Raw genomic sequence first — 21,274 nt, forward strand, 5'->3', positions numbered from 1 at the left:
AAGAAGTTGCATAGCAACAGCATCAACTTCTGGTAGACAGGCGAAGCGCTAGTACGCTCAACTGAAAGGATACCGTTTGTTTACAGTATACTAAAATTAACTTATAGTATATTGTATATGCTCATTAAGTTTGTAGTATACAGTATGTTAGGGTGGCAGGTAGCCTAGTGGTTAGAGCGTTGGACTAGTAACTGAAAGGTTGCAAGATTGAATCCCCGAGCTGACAAGGTAAAAATCTGTCGTTCTGCCCCTGAACAACGCACTTAACCCACTGTTCCTAGGCCGTCATTGAAAATAAAAATGTGTTCTTAACTGACTTGCCTAGTTAAATAAAGGTACAAATAATAATAATATGTTAGTATGGGTATTCGAACACAGCTATTGTCTGGCAATTCTTTCAAAATCTTCAACAATGCTCTAGCGTTGTCACACACACACACACAGAGAGACAAGGCTCACTATTGGGGACAGGACACACATCCAACACTGACCACTTGAAGAGAGCACTGTTACCACATAGCAACACCATATCCAATACCAGCTACATGGCCATAGAAACAGTGACCTCAGCACAATCAAGCTAGAGGACAACTGGCCATACCAGTCAATCTGGGTGAAAATGGGACAGGGTGAGTTATGATCTAGTTAAGCCATCTCAGAGGTCATCTGTAGTGTTATATAGTCATAGTATAGGACGCCAAGCACCAATCTAAATCCTGCACACACATGTTCGTCATACACACATACACAGTGCACACACAGAGCTCACACACATACCTCCAGCTGTCTTGTCCCCAATTCCCCCAGTAGACCTGGATAATGTGTGTGTTGTTTAAGTGTACTCTCAGGAGAAAAGGGTCCCTAACCTTTATGTGTGTACTCCCTTTGACTCTCTACCAGGGAGAAGACAGAATTCCAGGCAGCGGTCCCACGTTTACCACTCCTCCCACCCCTCCCTTCGGGTTGAAGCCCCGCTCGGGTGAGTGCAGGCTGGGCATGGCACACTACAGGGGTGGGTGATGGCGGGTACCCCTCTATAGTCTCCATAATCAATACATTACACACATCTCAGTCAGATAGGTGCACAATACCTCCGACTGTCTACACAGACTACAGTCCCTGATAGAGTCCTTTCATGCGTCCATCCTTTCTCTCCAAAATGAAGACATGGACACCCTCAATCCCCCCCGCTCTGCTTCTCCCCCAAACCCCAAATCCTTCCACACCCCGATACAACTTTTATTGGGTTATACCATTATCCCAAAGTAAAAAAGACCTGGGTTCAGTTCCTACAATAGTCAAGAGTCAATCCCCCCCCCAAAAGTCACAATCCCCCCCCAAAAGTCACAACTTCTAATGAGGCACATACTATCTCATTAACACCCTCTGTCCCAAAAAGCAGCAGCAGCAGCAGTTGGGTCATGCTGTAGAGGCTACCGACCCAGTCCTGACTAACATGCAATGCTCCCACAATGTTTCTGTAATGCTGTGTGAACATGGCCCAGAGAGAAAATGATGTGTGTTTGCTGAGAATACGTGGGTGTGAGTACTCTGCACCCAATCCCAAAGAGTGGCTATGGAGGAAGAGGATACAAACACACATACAGTCTCTTCCTTCTTTTAGTTAAATAACTGACGGACTGGTTAGCTACATCCTATGGAATAGGGCCGGTCCACAGACTCTGGGTTGAGAAAAACAATGTCTCTACAATCCTTTCCGAATCCTGTCTGGTACTCCTCATGGTCAGATGGCTTTGGGTGCAGGTTCACTGAAATGACTCTAGCGTCTGATGTTCACTGCTTGTAGAAATAGAGTTAGCATCCATCCAGCTAGTTACTACGTACATTACGTTACTACTGTAGTGTGTGAAATGTAGCTTTACCTGCTAACATTAACAGCATGTCATGAAATCTGTATTGTGAAACGGCACTAATATTGATTTATTTTTTATCTTTGTTTTGTGTTTTTTTTTTCTTCTCTCATTTCATTTGTTTCTTCCTTTCCTCCCCCTCACCTTCACTCCCTTTCTATCTTTCTACCAACTGCTGCATGACCTCTCACACCAATTCTCACTCCAATCACATCCCTTTATCTAACCCAATCTGCCTTTGCATGCGATTATCAACTGCCGCTGCCTGTTTCGTTCCCTTCTCTCTTAAAATTCAAACCAATTTTTTGGGAACTTTTTCTGGTGTCTCGTGTTTTTGGGGTGTGGTCTTGGAATGGACCTGTCTTGTTCTACTTGGCCCCTCCCCCCTGCACCACACCCCTCCCCTTCTACCTCTAGCCCCTGCCTCACTGCCCTGCTTTCCCCAGCCCTGTCTCCGCCCCCTCCTCACACAGGCCCTGTCCGTCGATAAAGACACTCCCCCTAGACCAGGCGATGGAGTCATGCACAGCAGTGGTAGGTCATTCCTTTCGACTATTCGGCCAATCGGAGGCCTCGAAAACAAAACAACTCGACAGAGTCTCAGATGTTTGCAAACAATGTGCATTTGTGTGACTCAAATTTCTCTCCCTCTTTCTCTCACTGTTTCCTTTTTTTATTTTTCCACCTGTTTTTCCTCTCTCTCTTTCTATCTATCACGCACTCGCTGTGATCTTTCTTCTCTAATCTGTCTATACCTCGTTCCAAGCCATGGGGGTGTGTGTGATGAAAGTGTGCAGTGTACTTTTGCGGTCACATCTGTGCCTTGGACCACATGTTTGGGTTGTTTCGATGACTCCGCTCCCTGACTGTGTTTTACACCATGCCCAAACCGGATGCGTGCGATCGTGCGCAAATTGATTTTGTCCCCCGAACACCAAACGCGATTATGACATGCAGGTTGAAATATCAAAACAAACTGAAGCAGTTATATTAATTTGGGGACAGGTCGAAAAGCAGTTGCTAGCTAATTTGTCCTGGGATATAAACATTGAGTTGTTATTTTACCTGAAATCACAAAGTCCTCTACTCTGAAAATTAATCCACGCATAAAACGGTCAACCAAATCATTTCTAGTCATCTCACCTCCTTCCAGGCTTCTTTTTCTTCTTTGGACTTTATATGGCGATTGGCAACTAACTTTCATAATAAGGTGCATTACCACAGCCGACCTCAGTTCATCTTTCAATCACCCACGTGGGTATATGTTCCTAAAAACCAATGAGAAGATGGCAGGTGGGTATATGCTTCTAAAAACCAATGAGGAGATGGGAGAGGCAGGACTTGCAACGTGTTCTGCGACACAAATAGAATCAACATCTATTTTAGCGCCTGGCAATGCAGACCCTCTTTGGCATGAGCGAGCAGTGTGGGTACAATGATAGAATAACATGTATTTGTAAATTTATTTTGCAATGCTCACACACGCGATACGACTGGTGTGGTCAGCATGTTAGGCTTCGGCAAAATACCGTTTGTACCGTAAAGAAAAACTAACAGGTCTGTGAGAGCCGGAATTCTTACTGGTTGGTAGGTGATCAAATACTTATGTCATGCAATAAAATGCAAATTAATTACTTAAAAATCATACAATGTGATTTTCTGGATTTTTGTTTTAGATTCCGTCTCTCACAGTTGAAGTGTACCTATGATAAAAATTACAGACCTCTACATGCTTTGTAAGTAGGAAAACCTGCAAAATCGGCAGTGTATCAAATACTTGTTCTCCCCACTGTATATGTACATATCTACCTCAATTCCCTCGTACCCCTGCAGATCGACTCGGTACTGGTACCCCATGTACAGTATATAGCCAAGTTATCACTACTCATTGTTGGGAAGCATTTTACTGTTAGTCTACACCTGTTGTTTACGAAGCATGTGACAAATACGATTTGATTTGACATACAGCTTCATACTGGTCTATCATCTGTTGCTCTACTCCGGCTTCCCTTCTATAGCACAGGGTATTTATGTTTTTATATTTGAACTGTTAGATAATGGTCTCACTGGGGATATCCCTCTTCCATCAGGAGGAAAACGGAAGCTGCCAGCAGCCATTTCCCCCCCAGGGCGACTCATGTTACAGGATTGTTTAACATGTTCTAAGGGTGCGTTTTTATGACATCAGCATGGAGTCAAAGTCAACATGAGCATTTTATTACTCTCCCGTTGCTAATGATAACAATTTTATTTATATATCACTTTTCATTTACTACCATTTTCAAAGGGTTTTACAATGCATGTGTAAGAGTAAACCGCCAATAGCAGGGTAAAAGACCAATCGGTATTATAATAACATAGACATGAAGAAAGAATGACCCGAAGAAAGAAAATAAAAATGTTCAAAGGAGCAGTAATGTGGAAAAGGAATGTTGGACAATCTGTCATATGGAATATCCTAGTAGTGAGAACAGTGTTGATAGCTGCATATTTGTTTTCAATAAAGAGCCAATCATAGCCACGCACCAATAAACAGGTCAGGCCTCAGGGAGGTGACATCACCAGTAACCAATAGGAGTTTAGATCACGAGTGTCTGACCTCATTAACAGCCAATCAGGTCCCAGAACCCGAGCTAAGGGCACCATTCCAAATCAAAGTGTGTCTAGGGTCACACCACCAGCAGTAGTTGTTGGTAACACGGTTAGCCTGTTTGTGTGTGGATGTCTGAGGGCAGAACTACGACGCAGAATGACTGTACTGATACTGATGACCGTGTGGTGTAGTAGCTGTTATTGACCTTTGACTTCATAAACAACACCAGCTTCCAAGAGATTTTACTATCCTCTGAGTGGGTGATGTCACACAGTAACAGCATTGACTGACTAGAAAGGAACCAGGATTGGAATCTTCCTCTGTGATACAGGATTTCCTTTTGGGGTAGAACACCACTGGGTGGCCATTAGACAGTGTTAAACTGGGTTTGTTGTTGAAAGCAAGACACACATAGAGATGTAATCCTCTATCTTTCTCTCTCTTGTCTCTCTTGCTCTTTCTCTGACCCCATCACCAACCAGTGTGTGCCCTCAGAGGCTCTATCAATGTGTATAACACTGGAACAAATAAACGCCCTGCCATTACATACACAGTAACCTATTTTAGAGGAGATGCTATCTATTGCTCTGGAAGGCTGGGAGGGAGAATAGTTTCACTGGAGAGAGGGGGATGGAGAGAAAGCATCTCTACTCCACTGAAGCTAAATGGACCTTGGGAGAGTTAGCTTTGCCCCTGAGAGCTTGGTGGAGGAATGCTGCCCTGCACTCAACCCTCCACCTGACCCCTTTTACCCTCTCTTTTACCCTCACCCCTTTACCCTCTCCCCCTGACCCTTGCCTCCTCCTTCTCCAGCTGGGCTTTGTGGCCAGGGGTCTTCCTTGGCAGTGCCCAGCCTGGCTTGGTACAGGGCAGGCCAGGGTCCAACATGCCAGTCTATCCTTCTGGAAGAGAAAACAGGGGAAATGTCAACAAGCATGCCCCAGAGCTTTGTTGCACTGCCAAGACACAGTCAAGACCTGACAGGACATCTATTACACACATCTCTCTTTTTCATATTCCTTTCTCTAACAGTAATGGAGTGAGTTGTTTTTATACTGGAGCCAGAGAGGGGTAGGACCAATGTTCTAACTTCCTGTTTTCTGACTATTGCCTTTGTTTACTGAAACACATTTGTTTACACAAGGAAGTTCACCTTGGATTACATTTTCCTCTCTATTCTCTCTCTCCCTCTCCCTCTCTGAGCCAATGCAGTCCTGTCAGCAGGATGAGGAATGTTCTCAGTCTCCAGAATGTATTTCATTTGTCAGAACACTTTATGGCTGAATGTTGACCCTGTTCAACTGAAAGGCTACATCCTAAATCTCCTAGAGAGAGAGAGAGAAATAAATAAAAGAGGAGGGACATAGAGAGAAATGTAGACACAGAGGGAGAGAAACAGAGAGGATGAAAACAAAATGTAGACAGAGCGGACAGCAGACGCAGGGAAAGGAGAGGGAACTGGAATGTGATAACAATAGGGGTGTGAGGTGAATTCAGACTCCTAGACTGCCCAGTCTGCCTGGGTATGAATGGTGTACACAGTATGCAGTAAATGGTGACCGGGTCACAGCTTCTGCCTGTTTTGATTTAGTATCCATGGCACCACAAGTTATTTAGACTGGACTGAGCAGGGCTGAACTGTGCCAGTTTACTGAGAAAAATACATGCTGAGGCTGGCTGGCTCACTGACATTAACTTCTTTGAGACGATGTCAAAAAGCGCTTTATAACTGCAGTCCATTATCATTATTTTTTATGAAGGACCAGCTACAGAGACTGTATACGTTTTTAACTTTATGACTGTCCTCTCCATGACTACACTGTCTGGACCAATGACAGGGTCTTGCTGTGTCATCGCTTTGGGACCAATTTGTTTGGTGAAGAAATATCCGGAAGCGTTGTTTGGTGCTAAAACTGTCCAGATGGTCTGCTTGCCTGAGCATGAGAGGGAAGGAGAGAGAAAGAGGGAGATGTCGCCCTGTAGGATACATTCATGCTGTGCCCTTCCAGAATGTTCTGAGAGTCTGTGCTGTGTCCTTCCAGAATGTTCTGAGAGTCTGTGCTGTGTACTTCCAGAATGTTCTGAGAGTCTGTGCTGTGTCCATCCAGAATATTCTGAGAGTCTGTGCTGTGTCCTTCCAGAATGTTCTGAGAGTCTGTGCTGTGCCTGTGTGTGAGCCCAGAGTGTTAAGTTCTGAAATGAGCTAAGAGGAGGCAGTGGCTCCTTTTCTACGCTTTCCCAATCTCTCCCTCTTTCTCTCTCTGCTGTTCATTCACTCCCTTTAGGATGCCCAGGAGACCCCACACCACTCAGGATTAGCCTCCGATTACAACAAAATGCACAACTATAAAATCAAACTATTTGTCACATGCGCCGAATACAACAGACTGTGAAATGCTTACTTACGAGCCCTTAACCAATAAGCAGTTCAAGAAATAGAGTTAAGAAAATATTTTTGAAAATAACATTAAAAATAAAATAAAAGTAGCACAATAAAATAACAATAACAAGGCTATATACAGGGGGTACCGAGTCATTGTGCTGGGGTACAGGTTAGTCGAGGTAATTTGTACATGTAGGTAGGGGTAAAGTGACTAGGCATAGATAATAAACAGCGAGTAGCAGCAGTGTAAACACAAAGGGGGTCAATGTAAATAGTCCGGGTGGCCATTTGATTAATTGTTCAGCAGTCTTATGACTTGAGGGTAGAAGCCTTTTCGACCTAGACTTGGCGCTCCGATACCGCTTGCCGTGCGGTAGCAGAGAGAACAGTCTATGACTTGGGTGACTGGATTCTTTGACCATTTTTTGGGCCTTCCTCTGACACCGCCTAGTTATAGTTCCTAGATGGCAGGTAGCTTGGCCCCTGTGATGTACTGGGCCGTACGCACTACCCTCTGTAGCGCCTTACGGTCGGATGCCGAGCAGTTGCCATACCAGCCGGTGATGCAACCGGTCAGGATGCTCTCGATGGTGCAGCTGTATAACTTTTTGAGAATCTGGGGACCCATACCAAATCTTTTCAGTCTCCTGATGGGGAAAAGGTGTTGCCGTGCCCTCTTCATGCCTGTCTTTGTGTGTTTGGACCATTTTTTATTTATTCATTTTTATACCCTTTTTCTCCCCAATTTTCGTGATATCCAATTAGTAGTTACATTCTTGTCCCATCGCTGCAACTCCCGTACGGACTCGGGAGAGGCAAAGGTCGAGAGCCATGCATCCTCTGAAACACGACCCTGCCAAGCCGCACTGCTTCTTGACAGATTGCTCGCTTAACCCGGAAGCCAGCCGCACCATTGTGTCAGAGGAAACACCGTACAACTGGCGACCATGTCAGCATGCATCAAATAAAATGTTATTAGTCACATGCGCCGAATACAACAGGTGTAGTAGACCTTACCGTGAAATGCTTACTTACGAGCCCCAACCAACAGTGCAGTTTCAAAAAATACAGATAAGAATAAGAGATAAAAGTAACAAGTAATTAAAGAGCAGCAGTGAAATAACAATAGCGAGACTATATACAGGGGGGTACCGATACAGAGTCAATGTGCGGGGGCACCGGTTATTTGAGGTAGTATGTACATGTAGGTAGAGTTATTAAAGTGACTATGCATAGATGACAATAGAGAGTAGCAGTGGTATAAAGAGGGGGTGGGGGGGGGGGGCACTGCAGATAGTCTGGGTAGCCATTTGACTAGTTGTTCAGGAGTCTTATGACTTGAAGGTAGAAGCTGTTTAGAAGCCTCTTGGATCTAGACTTGGCGCTCCGGTACCGCTTGCCGTGCGGTAGCAGAGAGAACAGTCTATGACTAGGGTGGCTGGAGTCTTTGACAATTTTTAGGACCTTCCTCTGACATTGCCTGGTATAGATTTCCTAGATGGCTGGAAGCTTGGCCCCAGTGATGTACTGGGCCATTCGCACTACCCTCTGCCTTGCAGTCGGAGGCCGAGCATTTGCCATACCAGGCAGTAATGCAACCAGTAAGGATGCTCTCGATGGTGCAGCTGTAGAACCTTTTGAGGATCTGAGGACCCATGCCAAATCTTTTCAGTCTCCTGAGGGGGAATAGGTTTTGTCATGCCCTCTTCACGACTGTCTTGGTGTGCTTGGACCATGTTAGTTTGTTGGTGATGTGGACACCAAGGAACTTGAAGCTCTCAACCTGCTCCACTGCAGCCCCGTCGATGAGAATGGTGGCGTGCTTGGTCCTCTTTTTCCTGTAGTCCAAGAGCAGCTCTTTTTGTCTTGATCACGTTGAGGGAGAGGTTGTTGTCTTGGCACCACACTGCCAGATCTCTGACCTCCTCCCTATAGGCTGTCTCATCATGGATGGTGATCAGGCCTATCACTGTTGTGTTGTCAGCAAACTTAATGATGGTGTTGGAGTCGTGGGTGAACAGGGAGTACAGATGGGGACTGAGCATGCACCCCCGAGGGGTCCGCATCATGGGCGCTCGCATGTGTGTCAGGGTTGTTCTCAATTCAGAATTTAATTGAGTATGCCTCATACATTTTTATTATTATTTTATTTATTTATTTAACCTTAATTTAACCAGGTAAGCTAGTTTAGAACAAGTTCTCATTTACAACTGCGACCTGGCCAAAATAAAGCAAAGCAGTACGACACTAACAACAACACAGAGTTACACATGGAATAAACAAGCGTACAGTCAATAACACAATAGGGGGGGAAAAGTATACAAACAGTGTGTGCAAATGGCAATAAATAGGCCATAGTAGCGAAGTAATTACAATTTAGCAAATTAACACTGGAGTGACAGATGAGCAGTTGGTGATGTGCAAGTAGAAATACTGGTGTGCAAAAGAGCAGAAACGTAAATAAAAACAATATGGGGATGAGGTAGGTAGATTGGGTGGGCTATTTACAGATGGGCTATGTACAGCTGCAGCGATCGGTTAGCTGCTCAGATAGCTGATGTTTAAAGTTAGTGAGGGAAATATGTCTCCAGCTTCAGCTATTTTTGCAATTCGTTCCAGTCATTGGCACCAGAGAACTGGAAGGAAAGGCGGCCAAAGCAGGTGTTGGCTTTGGGGATGACCAGTGAGATGTACCTGCTGGAGCGCGTGCTACGGGTGGGTGTTGTTATCGTGACCAGTGAGCTGAGATAACGCGGAGCTTTACCTAGCATAGACTTATAGATGACCTGGAGCCAGTGGGTCTGGCGACGAATATGTAGCGAGGGCCAGCTGACTAGAGCATACAGGTCGCAGGGGTGGGTGGTATAAGGGGCTTTGGTGACAAAACGGATGGCACTGTGATAGACTGAATTCAGTTTGCTGAGTAGAGTATTGGAAGCTATTTTGTAAATGACATCGCCGAAGTCGAGTATCGGTAGAATAGTCAGTTTTACGAGGGTATGTTTGGAGGCGTGAGTGAAGGAGGCTTTGTTGCGAAATAGGAAGCCGATTCTAGATTTAATTTTGGATTGGAGATGTTTAATATTAGTCTGGAAGGAGAGTTTGCAGTCTAGCCAGACACCTAGGTAAATTCAATTCTTGAATTTGAACTGAGGTAGTAAACAGGATACAGAATTGCAAATTTGAATTAAAGGAAATGTTATTGTATTCAGGGAAATTCTACTACCTCTTCTATTCTATATTAGGTGTAGTCTATGTACACCCGAGTGGCGCAGCTGTCTAAGGCACTGCATCTCAGTGCTAGATGCGTCACTACAGATCCTGGTTCGATTCCAGGCTGTATCACAACCGGCCGTGATTGGGAGTCCCATAGGGCGCCGCACAATTGGCCCAGCATCGTTAAGGTTTGGTCGGAGTAGGCCGTCATTGTAAATATCAATTTGTTCTTAAATGACTTGCCTAGTTAAAGAAATATACACTGAGCACCCCCTTTTGCCCTCAGAACAGCCTCAATTTGTCGGGGCATGGACTCTACAAGGTGTCAAAACCGTTCCTCAGGGATGCTGGCCTATGTTGACTTCAATGATCCCCACAGTTATGTCAAGTTGGCTGGATGTCCTTTGGGTTGTGGACCATTCTTCATACACATGGGAAACTGTTGAGCATGAAAAACCCAGCAGTGTTTCGGTTCTTGACAAACCAGCGTCTCAGTTGTCTGAAGGCTTAAAAGTCCTTCTTTAACCTGTCTCATCCCCTTCATCTACAGTGATTGAACAGTGAAGGAGGGTTGAGTTAAATCATTCCCGCATGCTATATTGTGACTGGCTGTATCTACGAACCCCCTCGTCTGGCCAATGTTGTGCTGGCCTAGTATGAGACCTCTGTGTGTTTACAATAATTGACATATCTGTGCTTCCTCTCTACATGGTCACGTCTCATTTTGTTATTGAATGTTCCCCTCCCTAACCACATTCACACCCTCTATAATAGTCAACATCCTGTTCTCTCTATGGCGATGGAGGAGTGATCGCCCCTCTCTACTCTATATCAGCCAGTCATGCTTCTGGATGAGGCCTGTGTGTGTGTTTATCTCTAACTTCCTACTGGGATAGCCCCTCAAGGAGCCATTGCCCCTGTAAGAGACGGTCAGATAGGGCCAACGTTATTAAAGTCTAGTGTGAATACTGTAGAAATGCATTCTCCTTTCCTTTTCCCCAAGCGTGGGTTGAAGTGTCCAGTGACTCTTGGGCTCCCCCATGTGGTGTGACTTTGTACCACAAGGCAGAGCTACAAGGGAGATTTATGACTAGAATATAGGCCACAGACTTAGTAAATGATTCACTCCTATGTTGTAGAACGATGGCTGTAACATGTGATCAGAGGCCAAGCCTGTTTCTCTCTTACACACACACACACACTCCTCTGAATACATTTCCTCCTCCCACACTTTAAAAAAAATGCTTAATTTCCTCTAATGCGTTTTCTTTGTTATATGTATGCTTACCAGTTAAAAAAGTGGTTTGATGAATATATTACAATCAGAGAAGACTTCTGAGTACAATAACACAAAACAAATAAATATGCTTAATTGTCAAGCCTCTTCAAATCTCCTGTCAGTTGCTGTGGGTCCTGGAGGGGTCATGCTATCTGTTGGTATGCAGGATTGACTAAGTGGGACGTCTTTAGGAAAACCAATTTTCCACATTCAATCTTCCTGCAGATGACTGCTTTCATGACAATGAAGGCAGCCCAGAGCCCAGCACTGTAGATTGCATCTGGATATGAATAAGTGGTTATGCAAGCATGCAGTAACAGTAGCTACATATACATACAAAGTGTGATTTCGGTGTCAGTGAATATTGCAGTATGCATTTACACTACATGACCAAAAGTATGTGGACACCTGCTCGTCTCATTCCAAAATCATGTGCATTAATATGGAGTTGGTTCCCACTTTGCCGCTATAACAGCCTCCACTCTTCTGGGAAGGCTTTCCACTAGATTCTGGAGCATTGCTGCGGGGACTTGCTTCCAATTCAGCCCCAAGAGCATTAGTGAGGTCAGGCACTGATGTTGGGTGATTAAGCATGGCTCGCAGTCAGCTTTCCAATTCATCCGAAAGGTGTTCAATGGGGTTGAGGTGCAGGCCAGTCAAGTTTTTCCACACCGATCTCAACAAACCATTTCTTTATGGACCTCGCTTTGTGCACAGGAACATTGTCCTGCTGAAACAGGAAAGGGCCTTCCCCAAACTGTTGCCACAAGTTGGAAGCACATAATCGTCTAGGATGTCATTTTATGCTGTAGCTTTAAGATTTCCCTTCACTGGAACTAAGGGACCTAGCCCGAACCATGAAAAACAGCCCCAGACCATTATTCCTCCTCCACCAAACTTTACAGTTGGCACTATGTATTCGGGCAGGTAGCGTTCTCCTGGCATCCGCCAAACCCAGATTCATCCGTCGGACTGCCAGATGGTGAAGCGTAATTCATCACCCCAGAAAACGTGCTTCCACTGCTCCAGAGTCCAACGGCGGCGAGCTTTACACCACTCAAGCTGAAGCTAGGCATTGCGCATGGTGATCTTAGGCTTGTGTGCTGCTGCTCGGCCATGGAAACCCATTTCATGAAGCTCCCGACGAACAGTTCTGGTGCTGACGTTGCTTCCAGATGCAGTTTGGTACTCGGTAGTGAGTGTTGCAGCCGAGGACAGACAATTTGTACGTGCTTCAGCACTCGGCGGTCCCCTTCTGTGAGCTTGTGTGGCCAACCACTTCGCAGCTGAGCCGTTGTTGCTTCAGTAAGGCCATTCTACTGCCAATGTTTGTCTATGGAGATTGCATGGCTGTGTGCTTGATTTTATACACCTGTCAACAACGGGTTTGGCTGAAATAGCCGAATCCACTCATTTGAAGGGGTGTCCACATACTTTTGTATATACAGTATAGTGTATTTAGGCTACAGTATGTGTGCTTTTATGGGTGTGAAATGCATGCTGGCATGTGTGTGTGAATGGGTCTGAATGTATGTGTACAGTACAGTATGTGTAAGTGTTAGTTGCTGAGCACCCTGTCTAACGGCTGACCTGTTGTTCTCTCCTCCGGCCTGTTGGGGGTAGTGTTCCTGAGGACCCATAAGAGTCTGGAGTCTGTGGATCCTCAGTTCACCATGAGGAGGAAGATGGAACAGCTGAGAGAAGAGCTGGAGCTGATGGAACAACTCAGAGAGGTGAGAGCTTCTCTGTCAATTTCTTTCTCTCCCTCACTCTCGTCTGGAAGTCAACTCCCCATCCAGCAGCATTATGTCCTCGGTTTGTGCATGTGTTAAGGTGTATGTTTTGACCCCTCTTACCCCTCCTGTCTCCCCTCAGAGTATAGAGAGCAGACTGAAGGTGGCTCTTCCTGAAGACCTCGGCTCCTCCCTCATGGACGGGGTGGTGCTCTGCCATCTGGCCAATCACATTTGCCCACGCTCCGTGGCCAGCATCCATGTGCCCTCGTCCGCTGTGGTACGTCTGGGGGTCAATGAGGGGTTGACGAGGGATAAGTAGGAATGGGTGATTCTTTGTGTTATAGTTATAGTCAGTTATAGTCTGTGTTGAGCTATGTGTTCTATGTGTGACCCCATAGCCCAAACTCAGCATGGCCAAGTGTCGGAGGAACGTGGAGAACTTCCTGGATGCCTGTAGGAAGATGGGCGTTCCCGAGGTAAGGCACTCCTGTCTGTTAGATAGTGGCACCTCATTGATCCTGAATCAGCCACTCTATTTCAGATTCACCTGTTAGAGTTGGGATTTGACTGAAGGAAACTGATCCTTGATCTGTTAAGTTTGAATAAATGCTACAGTGCATCATTGGGGTTGGAATCTAGTTGTGGGTGGGCTGATTAGGGATCAGTGAAGCAAACAGCCTGTAGAGGACACAGATACTATGCACACTAGAATGGAGCGTCAGAAAGGGCTTGTGCTGGGATGAAACTAGACCATTTGACAAGTCTACAACTTCTTTAGTTTATACAGTAATACAGTTAGTTCTAGGAATATGTATTTGACATTGGGACCAAACCCCTTTTATAATCATCACCTTAAAACAATCTTCCCAGTCAGAGCACAGAGTTTGATCCCAGAACTGGCACATCTAGCCTATCACCTTCCCACCTCCCACTACCTCCTCTGAAAGAGAGAGAGAAAGTTATGACACAAGCATTAGAGCTGCATCATCATCATCATCATTACACTGGACTATACTGTCATCATCACGGCTTTGGGCTTCCTCTATGCTGTACCAAATGACCAGTGGTACACTTTTAAACTTTGACCCGGCTCTTGCCTGTTTCTGACCCCAGCGTGTGCCAAAGACAAAAATGAGTTTAACAGGAGCTGGTGTGCTCTCATGTCATTTACTTGACTAAAACATTTTGTGTGTGTATGGGTTGGTAACATAGGACTTGGCGACTGCACTTCCTGATTTGGATCATTAAGAAATGCTAGCGGCCATGACTGAATTCAAACGTGAATTGGTTTCGGGGTGTGGTTTGATTCTGAATGATTCTGAATCAAACCACACCCCAAAACCAATTCACGTTTGAATTCAGTCATGGTCGCTAGCATTTCTTAATGAGTGTTCACAGGTGTGAAGAGTTAGCCAAATTATTCTGCCAATTAGCTTCAGCCAGCTGGTGTGCAACCGTGGCAAAGTTGGTTTGACTTTGGATAGCCTATCTCTAGGGATAGTTAGGGACCATCAATAATTACACAATGCAAATGGGGCAATATTTTCATGTTGGACATCTTTTAGTTGTCTCATCGAATGCTTTCAATATTTATATACCACTTTTTACAATTTATAGTTGGTTTGAGGTTTAAGTCATTGAAATGGAGCTACCTTTTAAAATATTGTCCCAAGTACATTGTGTAATTTACTGATGGTCCCTAAGTAGCGCCATAGGGATATTGAATGTCAAACCAAATTGACCATCAGGGCATTAAGATCGGTCTTGTGCAGCTGCGCTCCGAATTGATGATTACTTGGGTGCTGTGGGAATGTGGGTAGGATTAAAATAAACCCAACCCACGGACAACTGTTACAGTACCCTTCATTCCGTGACATACGATTGTTTCCTATAATTTTTATGACCAACATTATCCTTTTTACACTTTGTAGTCAAATTTGACACTATAATATTTTTTTTTGACTCCTATCGATGCCACATAGGCCATTTTCAAAACGCTAAGTTTCTTTTTAGGGGCAATCACTCTTTAATAAGTGTGCTTGTGTGTGAGTATCAAATTGGCCCAGTGACCCTGGCTCCTCGTTGCTATGTGATTGCTCCTTTTAGTAAATATATTCAGTAATTATGACCATTATTTCTGTCACCCAGTGACTACACATACAGTAGCATTGGGACTCATTATTTGGTCATACCCTAGTATAGTAAGCACAGCTGTGATTGTGTTTAAAGGATTCTCTCTTCACTCAATGAGCCTGGTCGAAACCTCACACTACAAAAGTTGCCTTTCAGTCACTGTGTTTGAGTAGCCTGATGGGACTGTACATTAGAATGCAAAGTATCACCATTACCAACAGTGAGACTGTCTGAGATTGGCTGCTTCCTTAGACCTCCTGCTTGCTTGCTGTTGCTAGTCTGGTTTTGCTTGTGTAACCTGGCCCTAGCCAACTTGTAATCCTACTGCTTGCTGGCTGAAATGTCGCTGCCTCACTGAAACAGGTGCTTTATGCTGGATTGAAAGCTAATGCTAGCAAACGCAAGTGAAGGTGTAGCTGGCAAACACCGACCGCACCCTCATTGCTCTTAACGCTCCACACCACAGCATGGCCTGCTTTCTGAAAGAGAGACAGAGTTCAGTCTCAGTTTGGTAAAATTAGTAAGTCACATACTCTCTCTCAAAAAGCAGCCCTGCACATTGCCCTGGTAACCCACGCCTGCGCAGCCCTGCACAAAAAACACACACCTTGACCCCTGACCTCGGTTCCCACTGGTTAACATCCTGCTTTGTTTCTCTGTTCTGTTTTCCTGTCGGACCACCCTCTATCTTTCTTCTCTTCTTCTCCCCTGAATCCCCTCCCCTTATTTCTCTTTTCCTGGCACTCCCTTCCCATTTTCTTCCTCTTCTTTGTTCTGGTATTTTTTCTCATATGTGTTGTTCTTCCCCTCATTATTCTCATCCACTTCTATCTGGCTGTATTTCTCTTCTTCATCCACAAAATTCTTTGATGTTCCTATGTGAGCCCCTTCCTTTCTATCTGTATCATTCTCTTCCCCCCATTCTCCATTCATCCCTTCAACTTCTTTTCCTTTTTTCCAATCCTTCTCCCTTCACCTTCATTTACATGTATGTTACCTCCTCCGCTCCTCTTTGGGGCCTCAGTCGTCCCTCTGCTCAGCATATGACATCATCCAGTGTCACCTGCGGCCGATCCGTGTCACCGTGTGCGCCCTGGTCGCCATGGAGACCCCCACAGAGGGGAGGAACTCAGACAGACAGGGGGAGGACCCGAGTCCAAACCCAAGCCCTGCCCCAGAGGTGTCTACACAGGTCGCCTTGGCTCCGTCTCCCGCCTGGCAGCCCTGGGACCTGATTGGCTCGAGCCTAGTACATGTCTTCTGTCTCCTCCTGCTGTTTGTGGCCTATAGCTGGAGCGAGCTGACGTAATGCCACCTGTCAATCTCCTGTCAAAGCCCCCCCTCCCGCATGTGCCAACACATCTCCGTCCGCAATCCTCCTCCTCTTTTTCTTCAACCTCGTTTCTGTCCAGAAAAAACTGCTGACTCACACACATAGTGTGTCTCTCATACACACTTTTATTCATGCACACATTGCAGATGCGCACCAATAAACTCCAATAAATACCAACTCACAACCTCACACACATACTGTCCCCATCAATACTGCACATTCCAACTGTTGAAAGAATCCTGGAGCTTGTACACAAGGGGTTTACCGGAAGACTCTCTACAACTCTTTGACCAATGTGTCAAATCAAGCCTATCATGTTGGACTCTTGGCTTTATTAATGCCCTCTGGGGTCACAGACCTGTCTCTTGGTTCCATACAGCCTGTCTAGTTTGGGTCCAGGTAAGCACAGAGCATTAATAGGGTTCCTCTATCAAGCTGGATCTTGGCGCTTTTTTGTCGCATTGGTCTCTCTCTTCGAGACACATCAAATACAGGTAAAATACTGTCTGCTCAAAGGAAATAGTAAAGCTCAATAGTGATGCCAACTATGACACAAAGACACAACAAACAGTTTATAGGTTTGGACCTAATAAACACACCACTTATGACTAGACTGTAAAATGTCACTACAGAACACTGTCACTAAATAAAGTTCAATAATCACGTCACTACTGCACATCTTTACCACCCGACCATCTACAGGTAACTGCCAAAATAATGGAAACGCTTGAGTAAATGATGGATACAAAATATATTGAACGCAGATGCTTCCACACAGGTGTGGTTCCTGAGTTAATTAAGCAATTAACATCCCATAGGGTCATGTATAAAAAGGCAGGCCATTATTTTGGCTACTATGGCGATGTCCCCATAGGATGACAGGGCACGAGTGATCACTGAGTGGTTTGATGAGCATGAAAACGATGTAAACCATATGCCATGGCCATCTCACTCCCCAGATCTCAATCCAATTTAACACGTATGGGAGATTCTGGAGCGGCGCCTGAGACAGCGTTTTCCACCACCATCAAAACACCAAATTATGAAGTTTTTTGTGGAAGAATGGTGACGCATCCCTCCAATAGAGTTCCAGACAGTTGTAGAATCTATGCCAAGGTGCATTGAAGTTGTTCTTGCTCGTGTTGGCCCAACACCCTATTAAGAGCCTTTATGTTGGCGTTTCCTTTATTTTGGAAGTTACCTGTACATAACTTTCATATTGCTATAGTTGATTTACCCTGGGGGAGTTACATGACTACAGTATGTAGAAGTTTTGGGCCGACTATTGTATTACTTACTTTAAAACCTCATGAAGATACATTGGATGGAAGTTTATTTTACCCAGCGACTGCAATTGGTATGCCATTATACTATTAGTTATGTGTGTTTTAACTCAGCCATTGCTGTGAGGCTTTATAATGACTTGTATATCTGATGGTGTGAATGGAACTGGTAATAAATGTACAGTTACCACCTCACCTATTTTGTGTTGCTGTTCTCTGAAGAATGATGATGCTGTTCAGATTCTTCATAATGGTTATTCAACATACTCCTACACACACCTGTACTGTCTATGTCCCCTCATCACCATCGTTGCATTGAGAGGTCTTGATTTACTTATGTTTGGTCTGTCTCCCTATTTCTGTTCCACTCATTCCCGAACCCCCCCCCCCCCCACTCCCCACTCTCTGTTTGTCTCCTTTCTCTTTCTTCTCTGTGGAACCTCCACAGGATAAGCTGTGTCTGCCTCATCACATACTAGAGGAGAAGGGTATGATAAAGGTGAGCATGACAGTTCAGGCGCTGGTGGATGAGACTTCAACCAAGCAGGCTCTCTTCACGTGAGAGGGAAGAAGACCAACACACCAACATAGACACACCACTTTGTCAAAGTGAACCAACACAAGTTGCCATTATGCCTTTTCCAAAGGACTGTAGCCTATATCTCAGTCTTCCTTTCGTGATTCTTACAACCAGAGTTTGAAGTTACACATTGATGCGTGGGGTGCCCTGAAATTCAAAGCTGACAGGGATGTCCGCATTGATGTTTTTTAATTCTTACGAGAGCCTCCAGCAGCCTTGGACACTCCTGTAGCTTGAACCCTGCCTACAACAGCTTCTAGAATGCTGCACCGTGTATGTTTGACTATGCATTTCACCCCTCTATTCCTAAGGCCAGGTATATCACCCTCAGTATTGAGAATTGTATTGAGAATAGACACTCCAGCATAGCGGTCTCTCTGCTACAGCTTCCCTATTTCAAGATATTTACAATGAACGTGACTGAGAGTATACATTGAAAAGAATCCCCCAAATATTTCACTAATAGGTAATATATTTTAGGTTTAGTTCTGTATATTGTATTATGTTTTACTTTAAATGGATCTCTCACCACCTCTGTAGGGGTTGAAGTATTGTCTTAACATTATGGGAACATTGTGTTTTGGTTGTTGAATCAGGAGTGGTTGTGGGTATGTAACTCAGGGTAGGTGTGGGCTTACTACACTGTCATGCTTCATTCCGTAGCCTGCTTCTCGGTCTATGGTATTACTCTAACATTGTGTGTGTGTCTGACTGCATGCGTGTGTGTCAAAGAGAGTGACACGAGTCATAGTTAGCCAGAATGAAAAAGAGGGTTTGCATTCCCTAGTACATTGTATACCTCTAAATAACCTCTAGAAGCGTGGGGTGATGCTGACCATGCTAGGTGGTCATGTAGGACCTACAATGTTAGCGTTTAAAAGTAACTGATACATTCACTGATTTAGAGACTGTTAGCAGTATCTGAAGAGTTGATGCTTGAGCGCCCAATATCCCACTACTACACAAAACAGCAGAACACTCCAAAATAAGAATACTAAGTGTGTGTGAGTGAGCAATGGTGTTGGGTTTTTTATTGTACAGATATGCATTTTATAGAGCTTGGTATCCAAAGCATAAGCTTTAGCAGTAAAAACAAACAAATGTTTCACTGGATAGATTTGACAGTTGCCAAAACTAAACTGTTTTTTCAGAGCACTTATGAGACAGCAATTCATTAAAGCTAGAATCCTTAATTGAAACAATGACAGAGGCCATCCCGACTTTGTTTTGGTAAAAAGCTGAGGGATGGGCCTGAATAAATGTAACCACTCTCAAATTCATAGACAGCTATGAATGCAAGGTTTGACCAGCCATGATATAAAAATTTGTTTTAACCATGTTTTGAACCTATACTGTGTTTGTTTACATTGACATTGTTTACAAACATTGGGAGTAAAACAAGTTTTTATTCTGGGTTCCAATGGGGTACGACAGTTTAACTAAGCTTGTGAGGCATTTATAAGTTATATTCAAGAATCAAATGGGTATATCATTAATTTATAAGTTCAAAAATGGATGTAGCAACTAATGATTCCAGCTTTAATGTTTTTGAATATATGGTTTGTACTATTCCAGTGATCTAAATGTCTTTAGACGTATGGTAAATTTTATGAGAAGTGGTGACGTGAAGTGTCAATGTGATGGTTCGTGCGAGTGGGTTTTGTATTTAGAAAGTATTGTAGTAGTATATTTCTTACTTTATGGGGCGACCAAATTCACATAGAAATGTGAGGTATAGCTCTGTTATTCTCATTGAAAGGTAGATCTGTTCCATCTACGCTATTTCTATGCATCCCGTTTTTATATCTTTACCTTTCGGTTTTGTACACCAGCTTCAAACAGCTGAAAATACAATCGGTATGGAAAATATTTCACAGCGGTTTAGAAGGTACAATGATTGTCTACTCTATACTTGCTTGTTTTTTCACAAACTGAAATCTGACGAACTATTCAAATTTTTGCAACCAGGAAATGGCGGAGCAATTTCTGCATAGTGAATCTAAGAGCAATTTGAATATTTTAAGTCACCACCACACTCCTCAGGCAAAGTGAACAATCTCTTAGCAATGAGATCACTCCAGTTCCTGATTCTAATGTAGAATTCAAAGAACAATTACAACACTACTATTTATGTATATAATGTAGCTAATATTTAATATATATATTTTTTTAAATTCTGCACAGTAATCCTACTTTAATACTCAAAGTAATTTCCTTTCCACCAAGCTAAATAGAACTACTCAGGTGATAACATTTGACTACCAGTATCCCTTCTCCCAGTCCTAACATTTCGATGATAGAAAAGAGATGTGTAAACTAAAGAGGGAAATATGACATTTGCTTAGTAGGAGAAAGTGACTGTAGCTTATCGTTTCCTTATGGAGGTTTGGGCCGTGTGCTGCAAACCTGACAGTTTAGAAACCTAAAGAGGGGACTTAACATTTAAATTGTCATTACTTTTAGTTCATTGATTAGTCACGTCAATCCCTTGGGCCTTTAGGTGTGGCTGACTACGGGCCTGAAATTATCTGCACTTTAAAGAGACTGTTTTGGCAACTGACAAATCTCAGAGCTCCATTTTAAATTAGAAATGTGTGTATGACATCTTTTGAACTATACAAATCTGCTAAATGTTTTTACCACAGTGTGACTGCTGAGTTGAGCAGTTTTGCCCTTTTCTACCTTTCTCTGTTTATAGTCCTGAAAGCTTGTACTCAGTTTTGTACTTTGATTGGGAGGAAATGTTTTTTTTATGTTTAGGTTTCTTAAAATTGAGATACCATTTTGTACCTCTTGTCATATTGGTGTACAGCAATTTTGATTTTATTGCATGAAACACCCCTTTAATGTTGCCTTAACTGCTGTGA

At 43.9% G+C, this 21,274-nt stretch overlaps 1 protein-coding gene across 1 annotated transcript in view; it reads left to right on the forward strand.

Moving 5' to 3' along the window:
- LOC139538850 (leucine-rich repeat and calponin homology domain-containing protein 1-like) overlaps positions 1-18,022 on the forward strand; it is a 92,102-nt gene extending 74,080 nt beyond the window's left edge. Inside the window, exons 15-20 of the mRNA XM_071341339.1 lie at positions 901-979; positions 2,289-2,405; positions 12,966-13,075; positions 13,218-13,355; positions 13,477-13,554; positions 16,236-18,022. Coding sequence (XP_071197440.1) covers positions 901-979; positions 2,289-2,405; positions 12,966-13,075; positions 13,218-13,355; positions 13,477-13,554; positions 16,236-16,520 — 807 coding nt within the window. The 3' untranslated portion in view covers positions 16,521-18,022. The remainder of the gene's footprint in view (positions 1-900; positions 980-2,288; positions 2,406-12,965; positions 13,076-13,217; positions 13,356-13,476; positions 13,555-16,235) is intronic.
- The last annotated feature ends 3,252 nt before the right edge of the window (positions 18,023-21,274 follow it).

This window comes from Salvelinus alpinus, chromosome 14 (genome assembly GCF_045679555.1).
Source record: "Salvelinus alpinus chromosome 14, SLU_Salpinus.1, whole genome shotgun sequence".
In the NCBI taxonomy this organism is placed as follows: domain Eukaryota; kingdom Metazoa; phylum Chordata; class Actinopteri; order Salmoniformes; family Salmonidae; genus Salvelinus; species Salvelinus alpinus.